Source organism: Physeter macrocephalus, chromosome 2 (assembly GCF_002837175.3).
Source record: "Physeter macrocephalus isolate SW-GA chromosome 2, ASM283717v5, whole genome shotgun sequence".
NCBI lineage: Eukaryota > Metazoa > Chordata > Mammalia > Artiodactyla > Physeteridae > Physeter > Physeter macrocephalus.
The window spans coordinates 20,469,576-20,481,910 of record NC_041215.1 but is presented as its reverse complement, the minus strand read 5'-3'; the positions used below and the strand labels follow the sequence as shown (position 1 = coordinate 20,481,910).

The window sequence follows — 12,335 nt, the reverse complement described above, 5'->3', positions numbered from 1 at the left end:
AGCAAAAGCGACACAACTCATCCATACATCTAAAAAAGCCACCCAAATCGACTCTTCCTATGCAGGGGAGAGCCACAGACAAAAAGAGGCCCTCCTTCCCAGGCCGAGCCTCAAACTTGTCCGAGGCACTGAGGTTGGTCCACGCACCAGTCTGCTGCTTCTTTATGGCTAGAGATTTAACACCATTTTAGAGAGAAAATGAAACCCAGAACTCTAGGGGAAATCGCCTCTCTCTGTTCAGAACCACTTGGATTTTTTTTTTTTAATCCCTGCTTTTCAAATATAAATGTTGAAATGCCCTCGTGGCATGGCAGACTAGAGATGAAGCCTACGTCGGAGGACCAAAAAGAAATACAAATGCCATTCCAGCATTTTCTCCTTGGGTCTGAGTAAGCTCTAAGGAACCAAGACAGAGCCTGTAGTTTTTCAACATGTTTGTTAAAATCGGACATCGAGATTTTGGCAGGCTTTGACATCATCCTAAAATATACGTGGCTGACAAAAAACCACGCATACAGGGTACGCTTGTTACACACACAGTAAGCTTCCAGTGTTGTTGGTGACACCCTGCTTTCTGCCCAACTGCTGTTGTAACTGCTTTCTGCCTTTTTGCTAAATGGACATTATCCTGCCAGTGCAACCCCAAAATCTTCTGCCTTCAGATTAGCAAATATTTGGAAAATAAAGTAAATGAAAGAAACGTTCAGTCGTCACAAACAGTGAAACAAACTACGGAAGGAGATTCAAATTCTCTTCACGTTAAAGAGAAAAAAACTGTTTGTCTCCATTCAAGGCAGTTAAGAAAAGGTTTCATTTTTGCCCCTAAAACACAAACGCATGGAAACGCAAGCATTTTGTGAAGAGCGCCATCTTGAGGAAGCTCAAGAACAGGAAAGCAGTGGAGACAGTTGCTGTGCTGTCAGTCTGGCTCCAGGTTTGCATTTCGGGCGTCAGGACTGGAGTTCCGCTGCTGCCCGATGCTCTAACACGGAACAGTGGGAGGATTCGACGACTTGTCCTGAGACCAAGGGACGCCACCGGCAGGCCACCACCACCAATCTGTGGTTTGCTGCAAATGCAACTCTAACTGTCTACGGGCCTGACGGAAAATCCTGTGTGTCTTTGTCACCAAACCAACACCAAAACGCCTGGGCTGGCAGCCTAATTTTTTTCTTTTTGATTTCAAAGCCTTTGAAGGGGGCCGTGGGCTCTTGGAGTGCATCCCACTGGGGCACTGGTGGTTTAGAGATCATTTACTGTAAGAAGGTAATGCTCCCACAGTTGACAACGGGGCTTCTTGATCTTTGTGGATCAAAAAGTGGCTCAAAAAATAGCTGTATGGGAGACCTAGGTGACTATTAGGAAAATTTCAATGTGGACTATATATTAGAGGGTATTTCTGAATTAATGATCATTTTCTCAGGCGTCCCCATGGCACTGGGGCCATGGAGAAGAATTCCTCGGAGATGCCTGCTGAAGTATTTAGGGGAAAACTGTCAGGTGGGTGCAACTTACAGTCAAGCGTTTCTGGCATTTATGGTAAAAATGTTAACGGTGAAGCCAGGTGAAGGATACCCAAGGGTCCAGAGTACCATTCTTTTAACCTTTCTGAGGATTTGAAAAAAATTTCAAAAACAGAAAGTTGAAAAAGGGAAAATAAAAGCTCCCTCAGAAAAAAACAATGGCAACCTGAACAGATCTTCCCAACTCCTGCTACTGTGGCGTGAGGAGGGAGGGCTGAAATCGCGGCAAGAGGGGGAAGCTGGGAGGGTGTCAAGGTGTCATTTTGTGAGAAGTGTCGTGGCCACTCCTTGCAGACCTACCTTCCCATCGCTTCCCCTGGGCCAGGGAGCCACGCGGCCATGGGGCTGGCCATCCAAGCCTCTCCGCTTCCTTCCCGCCTGACGCCCAAGCTGTCATAGCAGCAGAGAAAGGAGGAGGGCTCTGTGTCCACTGGGCAGCTGCCCACCCGGCAGCTCAGAGGGCGGCCCCAACGGACATGCAGGCTCCTCCGGCCTCTGCCGTTAGACGCAGAGGTTTTCCGTGCCCTTCCGATGATCTTGTCACACAAGTGTGACAGCAGGCGAACTCTGAAGAGCTGGAGGTCAGTTATTTCTAGAAGCCCATTTAGAGCTGGCACTGAGTCAATATTTTGATGTGCACGTTTTCACGGTGACGAGCACCTCCCTGGAGACTCTTCAGGTTCAACCTCACCCCGTTTACGTAATTGCCATCAACCGTCTGAAGGTGACACGTGTAAGTCAGCCTCTGAATTACGAAGCAACAGAACCACCTCAACCGTGAAAACAGTACTGAAATAAGAGTTAGTCATTTTAAAAGCATTTTAAATTCAGTCAAATAAACATTACGTTTTAGCGTTTCACTATGCTGGCTGTCAGAAAGTCTTCAGGTTTTAAGAATTATTCATTCCAATTACTTGTTTCAAATCTGGGTTGGCAAACTTTTCCTGTAAAGGGCCAGATACTAAATATGTTCGACTTTGCAGGCTACCCGGTCTCAGTCCAAACCCCTTCACTCTGCTGTGGACAGCGTGGGTATGGCCTCAGCTCTCTGCATGGGCCAGGCAGGGCCGAGCGCCAATAAAGCTTTATTGACAAAAACAGCAGTGGCAGCAGCCCTCTTAGGTGGCTGACCCCTGTTTCAAACTAAAAGTGGTTCAAAAGAAAATCATAATAAAACTCAAAATTCTAGAAAATCCCGATTTTACGGAAAACCTAAGATAAGTGACTTTTACATCTGAAGCAGAAACCAAACACATCCACCTCTAAAAGCCAGAAGCACATCAAGCCCCTTCACAGTGACAGAACTTCCAAAGGACAAATGATAAAAACACATGTATACACTGGTCAGGGCCCAAGGGAGAGGGGACGGCAGAGGTTGATGTATCTTGAAAATACCACTCGGAAAACTGAAACCAAAAGGGAAGAACATTTCCTTGTTTTGTTTCCTAAAAAGATTCTTCGGCATAAGAATTAACAACGGGGAAGATTAATTTGAGAACAAGCCTAGCAGATGAGCCCCGGCTGACACAGAAGACACCCTGCGCGGGGGTGCGGGTAGGGGTCTCAGGGCAGCCGCTTCTCCTTCCCGCCCCCTCCACACACTCGCGCCCTCCCCGGCACAGCCCTTGAGCGCCGGGGCTGCTCTCTTTTCAGGCCAAGGGGCAGGGTTTACAAGGAGCAGCCGGGCCACCAGGAGTCCCAGATAGCCAGGCCAGCAGCCCCCAAACTCAAAGCCGGCCACCCTGTGGGGGGACCGGACATCCACCCGAGCACCTGGTCTGTGGGTCACGAGCCCTGAGCCGAGAAAGCCCCTCAAATGGCTGTCCTCATCAACAAGACGCACATGGATTTCAGAACACCTGCATCAACGCAGCGCATTGGTCACCGTGAAATCTTGCCGTGGTTATGACATCACACCTGCTGTCCCCGGGCATGAGGGCAGGGACCATCCATTTTTTGGACAAATAGGGGGAGTCCTCATACAAGCTTGGGAGGCGTCACCACAGAACATCAACCATCTCTGGACACAACCCGGACCTTCCAGGCTGATCCGTTCAGGGAGGGAGACAACCCCAATGACTTCAAGATAAGCAACCACACGCGACTTTGTGGGAAGGCACCGCTGCACGCACCCACCAGTCCTCTGACGGGCTGCTAGCTCATCACGATGAATTAGGCGAGGTACTTCCAACATCAGGGAAAACGAGACATTTAAAGCCCAAGAAGGGGGAAGCAACCTAACAAAGATGGGTGGTGAATATATAATGCAACCTGACTACTAATTGTTCGAAATGCATTTATGCCAAGTTGGTTGGGGCCAAAAAAATCCCGCTAAAATCTTTAAAGGTCCTATCTTCCCCTTAACCAGCAATGCTCCCTCTCTCCTCTCCTCCCTCCCCCTGGCCCTGGCCCCCTTTCTCTCCCTCCTACTAGATTTCCTAATGCACAGCAGTACTTCTAAAGCAAATCATTAGGAATGAGAAGAAAGCTGATTCTTCCACTGTTTTTTTAAAGCAGGGTCTCTGAGCCCTGTCCATACACACCCCATCTTAACCTCGTGCCATGGTAACCTAAAGCCACTGGGCCTTTTCTCCGTGGCAGAAGGTTCCTCGGCCATGCGACCTGGGGAGAGAGCTTGGGGAGAAAACAAGGCAGAGTAACCACGTGAAGGGAGAACATACCGGCCCCTTACCTTTTGTCCTTTATCCTTCTGAAACACAAAGACGGGCGGAGCAATGGCAGGCTTTTCTGCAAAAAGAAAAATTGGTGTTTTTCCCCCCAACACTATATTCGTACAGTAAACAAAGCTACATTCGTTTGTAATAAGTTAAAAACAAAAAACAAACCTGGTATAAAACTAGTAACTCGAAAGATCATCAAATAGCTTAGAAAACAGTTTCTTCACATGGATGCGGGGAAGTGTTCAGTGTGTAAAAACTCGACACAGTGGTAGGATATGTGCACTTTTCTGTGTGCATGTACACACCAATAAAAAGGTTTTCAAGACTCACTCAGAACAGGCCATGTCACTGACGGAGGGAGTGCGGTGTGGAGGGTGGCAGGCTGCAGGGTGCCCGGGTGGCTGCTACTCAGCACCACCAACCGTGGTGCTGCAGGAACGAGGCGCAGAGACAGCAGGTCCCCAATTTCAAAGGCTGGAGACTAGTTTAGTTTTTTAATTTTTTTTTTTTCGTCGTGCCATGTGGCTTGCAGGATCTTAGTTCCCCGACCAGGGACTGAACCTGGGCCCCAGCAATGAAACTGTCGATTTTTGACCACTGGCCCGCCAGGGAAATCCCTAGGTTTTTAATTTTTCCACATCTGCAGGCCAGCTGAGGCCAGGGGTGACCCATTTGCAACCTCTGCCCACGGGACCCATGCTCTTTGGAGAGCTTACTCCGCTCAAGTCAGCCCTGCATTCCACCTGGGTCTCTAAGTGAGCACCCGTTAAAAAAGTGTGGAGTTGTGAGAAGTCTGAAAAGCCATCTTGCACAGCTGCTGTTGAAGGAAGAAACCCTTTGGGATGTTGTCACTGGACCAGGGAGATGCCGCCGGTCGTTCTCAGGCAGCTGAGTCCATGGCTCTCGGCCACTTGCCCGAGCGGGTGGCCGCTCAGGAAGGCCTGGCCACTGGCCAGCGGGTTCTGGACGAGGACTGCCTTAACCCGTGGGGGGGCCCGGAGGCGCCTGCCTCACTGCCTGGGGCTGGGGCGCGTGGCTCTGGGTGCGCTCATGAGCCCTGTGGGCGTGTCCAGGGCCCCCCTCAGCACTCGAGGCCTGGAGAGAGGCGTGGATGGGAAGCCGGGGGGTCATGAATTTGGGGAGCACTCGCACAACCCTTCCCCTTCCCTCAGTTGTGGGGAGCCGAGGTGAACCAGGAACCCACACTCACACAGCTTTAACCCGGCAGGACCACTACGCGGGAGGGGACACAGTTTGCGGGCCATGAGAGCGCTTGTGTGGGACGTGGTCGGAGGGTCCGGTCTGGAGCATCAGGGAAACGCTCCCGAGAAGAGGCAGCTGTGCTGAAGCCTCAAGGAGAAGAGTGAAGGGAGAGGGGCAGGTGTGAAGGTGACAGGGAGCCCGAGGGGCGGATGGTGGCGACGCTAAGGATTTGGGACGGTTGTAAAAGGAGTGGAGGAAGCACAGAGAGAACAGTTTGGGGAAGGGGGCAAAGGCGATCACCCACAGTAAAGACGACGGGGCGGGGGGGACAAGGTTTGGGGAGCAAAAGGACAAGACCGAGATGGGCAAATGGACACTGTTCCACTCCCCAGCCCCAAAATTCCCACCCCACAGGGGAGTAGGACAGACGCCAATCTTCAGTTTGGGGCCACAGCCCACCGACGGTGAGCATTCCCTCGGCTGTGCTCGCTGAAGCCTCGTGGCATTTGGCCCGATTCACCACAACAGTCCTCCCCAGGCACAGCCCACGCAACCACTGGGGGGAATGACATCTAGGAGACCAAAGTGCCACAAGGGAGGAGGGTGGAGGCGTGGAAGGGTCCTCCACGCTTCCCAAGACAGCCGTCTCCCCAGCACAGACGCGCAGTTGCTCCTCCACAAACCCGGGGGATCGAATGAAAGCATGAATGTGCTTACTGCCGGGCAGTAAATTACAGCAAAGGAAAGCTGGAGGGACTCTGGGGACAGCTGCAGCTTCTCCACACCATGTCTACCACGGGCAAGCCCAGACACCTTCTGGCGCTGCCCTTTACCCCGTAAGCCTAGCACCGGGGGCTGTGGGTCCAGACTCCAGCCTCACTTCTGCACCCGACTGCCGGCCAGCCGCAAGGCTCAGGGGTGTGCAGGAAGGAGCTGGGATTTTGGTCAGCCTAGGGCCCCCCCCACTTCCTCACCTCCGTGGTTTAGATGGAGCCCAACCTGGCTCCGGGTCCGAGGAGGAGAATACTGCATGCCCTGGCCCCAGGGGACACGGCGGCACATGAATAAGGTCAGGCTGCTGCCAGCGAATGAGACTCGGGTCCAGGACTTCCGTTGGAGCTACTGGGAAAGGGGCGCTCTTTCTCTGCTGGGGCTGCCAGCAGCCGGGTGTCACCACAAGGGGCCCTGGAGCAGAGCCAATCCAGCAGGAAGCAGAGCTGGGGATGGAGGAGGAAACTGAACCCTGGAGACACGGCTGGAGGCCCTGGGTCAGCAGGCCAGAAGCTAACCCCACCCCCACCCTGACTCTTCAGTTAGGCCAGCAAATGCTGATTTTTGCTTAAGCTGGCCTGAGCTTGACTTCTGTCTGTCCCTTGTCTCTAAGAGCCTCCGGCCTCTCCGGGAGAAGAGGCCTAGCCACTGTAGACTTAATTAAACACACACCATACCCTGTAGAAGAAACCTGGGACTGGCCTCACAGTAAAGTCAAGATGCTCTCTTTCTCTTCCTAGCAGGCATCACCACCTGATGTACCATGTGTGTGGGTTTATTATGGTCTGTCTCCCCTAGTAAGGGATCAACTCCATGAGATCGGAGCCTCTGCCTCGTTCCCCTTGTGTCCCACGGTCTGAGAACAGTAATCGGCACCCTGCAGGGATTCAACAAATATTTGATGGAGGGATGAGTAAGGCAACAGGGGCACTGAGAAAATGACTGCCAGGCTGTCAGGAACGGAGAGGAAGCACCCGAATGGTAGAGGAAGAGCTTCCTGGTGCTGGAACTGTGATGGCTGATGTGCAGGCACACAGGAGGGGCTGCCTGTGGGCCCCCGGGGCAGGACGGGAACAGGATTAGTTTCAACAGGAGGCTGCCTGTGGTGCGAAGGTCCTGCCCAGCACCTCCTGGACCACACGGCAGGGTCTGGGCGCAAGCTGGGAGAGGTCCCATCTGCTGGAGGAACCCTCCTGCACGGCAACGGGGCACGTCACACGGCTGCGGGCAGAGGCCAGCGAGAGGGGGGCATGGGGCTCTGAGCTTGGAAAGCAGACCCACCCTCATCACCTCCACTGCTGTAGTTCAGACCTCCCTTCTTTCTCCGCCTCTACCCTCACCCCCTGAAGTGCGGCCTCCACAGAGCAGCCAGAACCACTGGTGTGAAACTCACACTTTCAACTCGGCAACGTCCTCCCAGACTAGGGTCGAAGGCCGTTCAAAAAGGCCACCTCGTACAGACCATGACTGTGGCACTGAAGAGCCCCCAGCATGTCCCACGCTTCTGGACTTCTGCCTGGCTTAGTCCCTCTGCCTCGAAGACATTCTCACCTTCTCTTCTGTGGCCGACACACATTCAGGTAGAGACACCACCTCCTCCAGGATGCTCCCAGTTTGAACTGGGCTCCTGAAGCCTGCTCTGGCTTATATCCTGCATGGGTTACACCAAGGCTACCTGTCAGGGAGGCTGAGAGATCACAGACACAGCATCTGAAACAGCTCTGCACGCAGCCTGTCACCTGGTGTGTGCAGTGTAAGAACCGTCCAGTAAATGTTTGAACTAAACCCCTTCTGTATTTCTTCACATGGGTAGCACCAGCTGCTATGTGATCACATAAATATTTATGAAGCCCTTGTTCTGTGCAAGGCATCACGGGAAAAATGCAAAAAATGCGGAACGGGAAGCCGGGGGCAGAAGACTTCAGGGTAAAACGTCTGATGAAAAGGGAGGGGGTGTGTCTGTTTACTTGTGTGTGTGTGTGCGTGCGCGCGTGCTATTTGCTTATTTGCTCCCCTGGCAGTATCCTCTCCTGGACCTTAAGCTCCGTAAGAGTGGGGCCTCTGTTGTGTTCGCCTCCGTATCTTCAGAGCCAAATGCAGTCTCACACACAACACGTGATCAACAAGCAGTTAGAGAGCAGAACGCCATGGGCCACACAGGCTGGGGCCAGGGAGGCCTGGGCCCTGGCAGCCCACCACGCGGGCCACAGGGACCCCTGCGGAGGGCAGGTTTGGGGGGCAGAACTTCGGTCAGTTCTCTACCAAAGACACAAAGCATCAGGGCCACGCGTGTTTCATTTCTGCTCATCCGCTTTAGCGCCCAAAGTCCGTAAACTGCAAGCTAGTCCCGACCCCACGGCAGCAACACACACGTGCCCCCTTCCAGGCAGACCGTCTTTAACTGTCCCACATCACCACTGCTTCTGGTTGTCACCGAAAAAGCAGCGTCATCCAGCCAACTGAAACCCAAGTTTGGGGAACGAACAGCGGACAGAAGCAACGAGGCTTCTTGGACCTGCCTGAAGCCCCAGTCCAGCTTTTCTTTCACAAGTGAAGGGAAAAACCACCAACAGAGATTTGTAGAGACCTAGGCCACCGCAAAGACCTAAAATATTAAAACGTTAACCAAATACACGTTATTTGATCCAGATTCTGTCCACCAGGTGTTTTTTCCTTTGTTTTTTGGTTCTGTGAAGTGCTCCCTGGGACTTCCCTGGTGGTCCAGTGGTTAAGAATCTGCCTTCCAGTGCAGGGGCCCCAGGAAAATAGACCTCCACATCTGGCATTTAGGGTGTCTCCCAGCTCCCAAGCCAACTCCATGGTCAATATATTTAAAGCAAATTCCAGGGACTTCTCTGGTGGTACAGTGGTTAAGAATCTGCCTTCCAGTGCAGGGGACGCGGGTTCGATCCCTGGTCGGGGAGCTAAGATCTCACAAGCCGTGGAGCAAGCCTGTGCGCCAAGTAGGGAGAAGCCCGCGCACCGCAGCAAACAGTCCGCATGCCACGATAAGGCCCGATGCAGCCAAATAAATAAATACTCCTTGATCAAATTAGTCTGTAATTTGATCAAAAACAGCCCACCTGGCGCATTGAATAGACTCATCACCATAAGGAGGGTTAAGAAAACCAACAGTAAAGAAACCCGTTTCACCAAATGTTCCCCGAAGTTATCTGACCAGGCAACCCCTTTCCAGGAACACCGTGACGAGGCCTGAGAACCGTGGGTGACTGTGGCCAACACTGCTGTGTGAAGTGGGGTGGGATTCGGAACCCTCAAGTCACCTCAAAGGACAGCCCTGCTCTGGGTGGCGCAGGCACTACCATCTGGGACACGCTGGGTGAGTCGGCCTCACCTCAGCTTCCCAAGGTGCCGATGCCAAGTCCAAGGTGGCTGCTCTTGGTCTGAACCCCTCCCCCATTCTCCTCCCCACGCCCCTCCTCAGCTCCTGTGCCCCAGATGGTTCCCTGCCTGAGCCCAACCGTGATCCCAGCTCCCAGCAAGGGAAAGCCCCTGCTTCCCCGATCCCCCAGGGGGCGGTGGGTGGTGGCGGGGAGGCCGGGGACGGACCTGGACAGGCTGAAAGGAGTAGCCCCTGGTGACACCCCCCCGGTGACATCCCGGCCCACAGCACCGGCTCTCCCTCCTGTCCCCTGCCACCCTCCACCCAACTGTCTGCTTTGGATGTAAACCTTGGGGCAGCTCAGCTGTGATCCCCAAGGACCAGGACTGGGTTCCGGACCTGGTCTTTGCAGTCCTGGTGATAAGCACAGACAGGTAAGCCCAGGTGTGGAAAGTCGCAGATCTCTGCCCCTGTGCCATCCCTCTGCCAGATGTCTGGGACCCCTCCCTGCTCCCAGAGGCACTGCTGATGTGGCTGTGACTGTTAGGGTGCTCTGCCCACCCAGCTGAGCCAGGAACCACTCCTCCAGCTGCACCTCTCGCTACGTTCATAGAGTCAATCATGACAGTCACTTGTCAACTACAACTTCCAGCGATTCCACACATCTGAATGCCCACTGTGCACCAGGCACCATGCTGGCTTCTAGGGTGTGGTGGTGACATGGAGAGACATGTCCCCTGCCTGCCAGGAGCTGACATCAGACTGAGTTGAACGTTACAACACAGGGGAAGCACAGAAGGCCCTCAGACCGCGGAGCTGGGGCACCCAACCCGGTGAGGCTGCAGAGAAGGAGCAGATCAGGGAGGGCTTCTTGAAGGAAATGCCACTTAAGCAGAAGGAGCAGCATTTAGCCAGGTGACCAGGAGCGGGGAGGAATGAGGCAGCACTGGAGGAACTGGAGGAAGGTCAGGATGGCACCACTGGACCTCCCTTAAAGACAGACGGGAAACGCCCCAGCCCAGGGCGAGAGGAGTGGAGTGCAATCCCTCACACCTGCATGGCCCAGCGTAGATGCTTCTGGCAGGTAAGCACCAATCACACTCAGGCAGTTCCTATCTTGAGCAAAGGAACCAAAGATAGCTGCAAAGAAGTCGGGAGTCCCTAAGGTGCAGGCTGCCTCCTGACCCAAACGGCCGTAGACCGTTCTCCTTGCAGGGAGTGGAGGTCTCTGGGTAACAAAGGGGTCGCCAAGGAGGCAGGCCCTTCCACTAAAGCAGAAACGACTGACCAGGGGCCCTGGGACAAGGGAAAGTCCTCGGATGGCTTGGGTGGGTGCGTGCGTGGGAAGTTCTAAAAGCCCCACCCTGAAGGCATCGCTGTAATCTGTGTACAATGTCTTTGTCAGGGAGAGGACCTGTAAACTGCCTCTTCAAATAGTGGGTAAGGAGGGTCCAAAGGAGGAGGAGAGTTTTAAGAAGCCCCACACTTGTCAGAATTAAAACAGTGGGCTTCCTGATACCACCACTACAAGCAGGCCAGGGTACAGAGCTCAGGGTTTCATCTGTGTCTTTTCTGTCCAGAGACTGACTGGTGGCAAAACCCTTAAAACAAAATGCCTCCTGTGTCTATTTCAGACCAGCAAGGAAGGGGACGGAGGGGGGACTGCCCTGCAGCCAGTCTGAGGAGGAGGAACTCCTAGGGAGAGGGTGGGTGACGGCAGCTGTCCGGATGTGAGGAAAGGAGGCCAAGTCCCTACTGCAAGCAAGGGAAAGGGAGCGAGGAGCTGGCCTGGACCCCAGAGGTGGCCCCGGGGTAGAAGGGTGTGTGTCCCCACCCTCCAGGGTGACAGAGGTCTTGGGATCCCATCTTTAGACTTCTCCAGCCTCTGCCACGTAGTCACAGCGAGGACATTCCTAGATGGGGTTTCCCAGAATCCTGGGATGGTCTCTCACACAGGCCAGCAGTCATTGATCGGAAAGTACTTATGGGCCAGGCACCTAGGTGCTCAGCGCTTTATCCGCATCACTGTCCTGAAACTTCACAACCACCTTAGGAGGTAGGTCCTTAGTTTACAGAACAGGAACGGAGACTCAGAGAGGGCGAGCGACTTGTCCAAGGTGGGGCTGGGTCTCCAACCCAGGCGGGCCTGACTCTGGTCCCTGACCCCCGCTACTACCCACGCACCACAAGGGCAAAAGGGAGAAGTCACCGCCCCATTTTGCTTCCGCCCATCTTTCCCGCTCAGGTGGGCCTCAAAGCTAAGAAACTGAGACTCTTCTTTTGAGAAGTAACATCAGGAATAAAGCAGCTGTCAGTGAACATTCTAGACAAACATCTCTGGAAGAGTACAAATGAAACTAGAGGGTGAGCGATGGACTGTGGGGTGGGCCCGAGGCTTCCAGCAAGTCTTGCGACCATCTGCTTCAGATGAGCGTGCAGTTACACCAAGGGCAGACCCTCAGGCTCCTTGAGGGGAGAATGGAGACCCATGCTTAACGGTGAGGCCCGCTACGCCTCTGCAGCTGTCAAACGTGTAACCGTGGGAGGCTCTACGTAACACATTCACAACCGAAGGTGAAAACACACACATTCTCTGTGTGTTTTCAGCCACGCATGCAGGCTTTCCTTCATCACACTGTGCAGGGAGGCAAGTACACAGAAGCCACGGGCAGGCCTGCCCCTCGACAAGCTCTGGCACGCCCCCATGGCTGCCTCCAGCCTCTGTCTCTGAGGATGTCTGCTAAACTAAACCGAAGAAAATATGTACACCCAGGAAAACACACAGAGAAGGGAATCTGGAATATCTTGGCCTGT

The 12,335-nt window shown here is 53.7% G+C and overlaps 1 protein-coding gene across 1 annotated transcript in view; it reads right to left on the bottom strand.

The window, feature by feature from the left end:
* LOC102983340 (ran-binding protein 3) overlaps window positions 1-12,335 on the bottom strand; it is a 42,531-nt gene that overhangs the window by 19,573 nt on the left and 10,623 nt on the right. Inside the window, exon 2 of the mRNA XM_028495332.2 lies at window positions 4,216-4,271. Coding sequence (XP_028351133.2) covers window positions 4,216-4,271 — 56 coding nt within the window. The remainder of the gene's footprint in view (window positions 1-4,215; window positions 4,272-12,335) is intronic.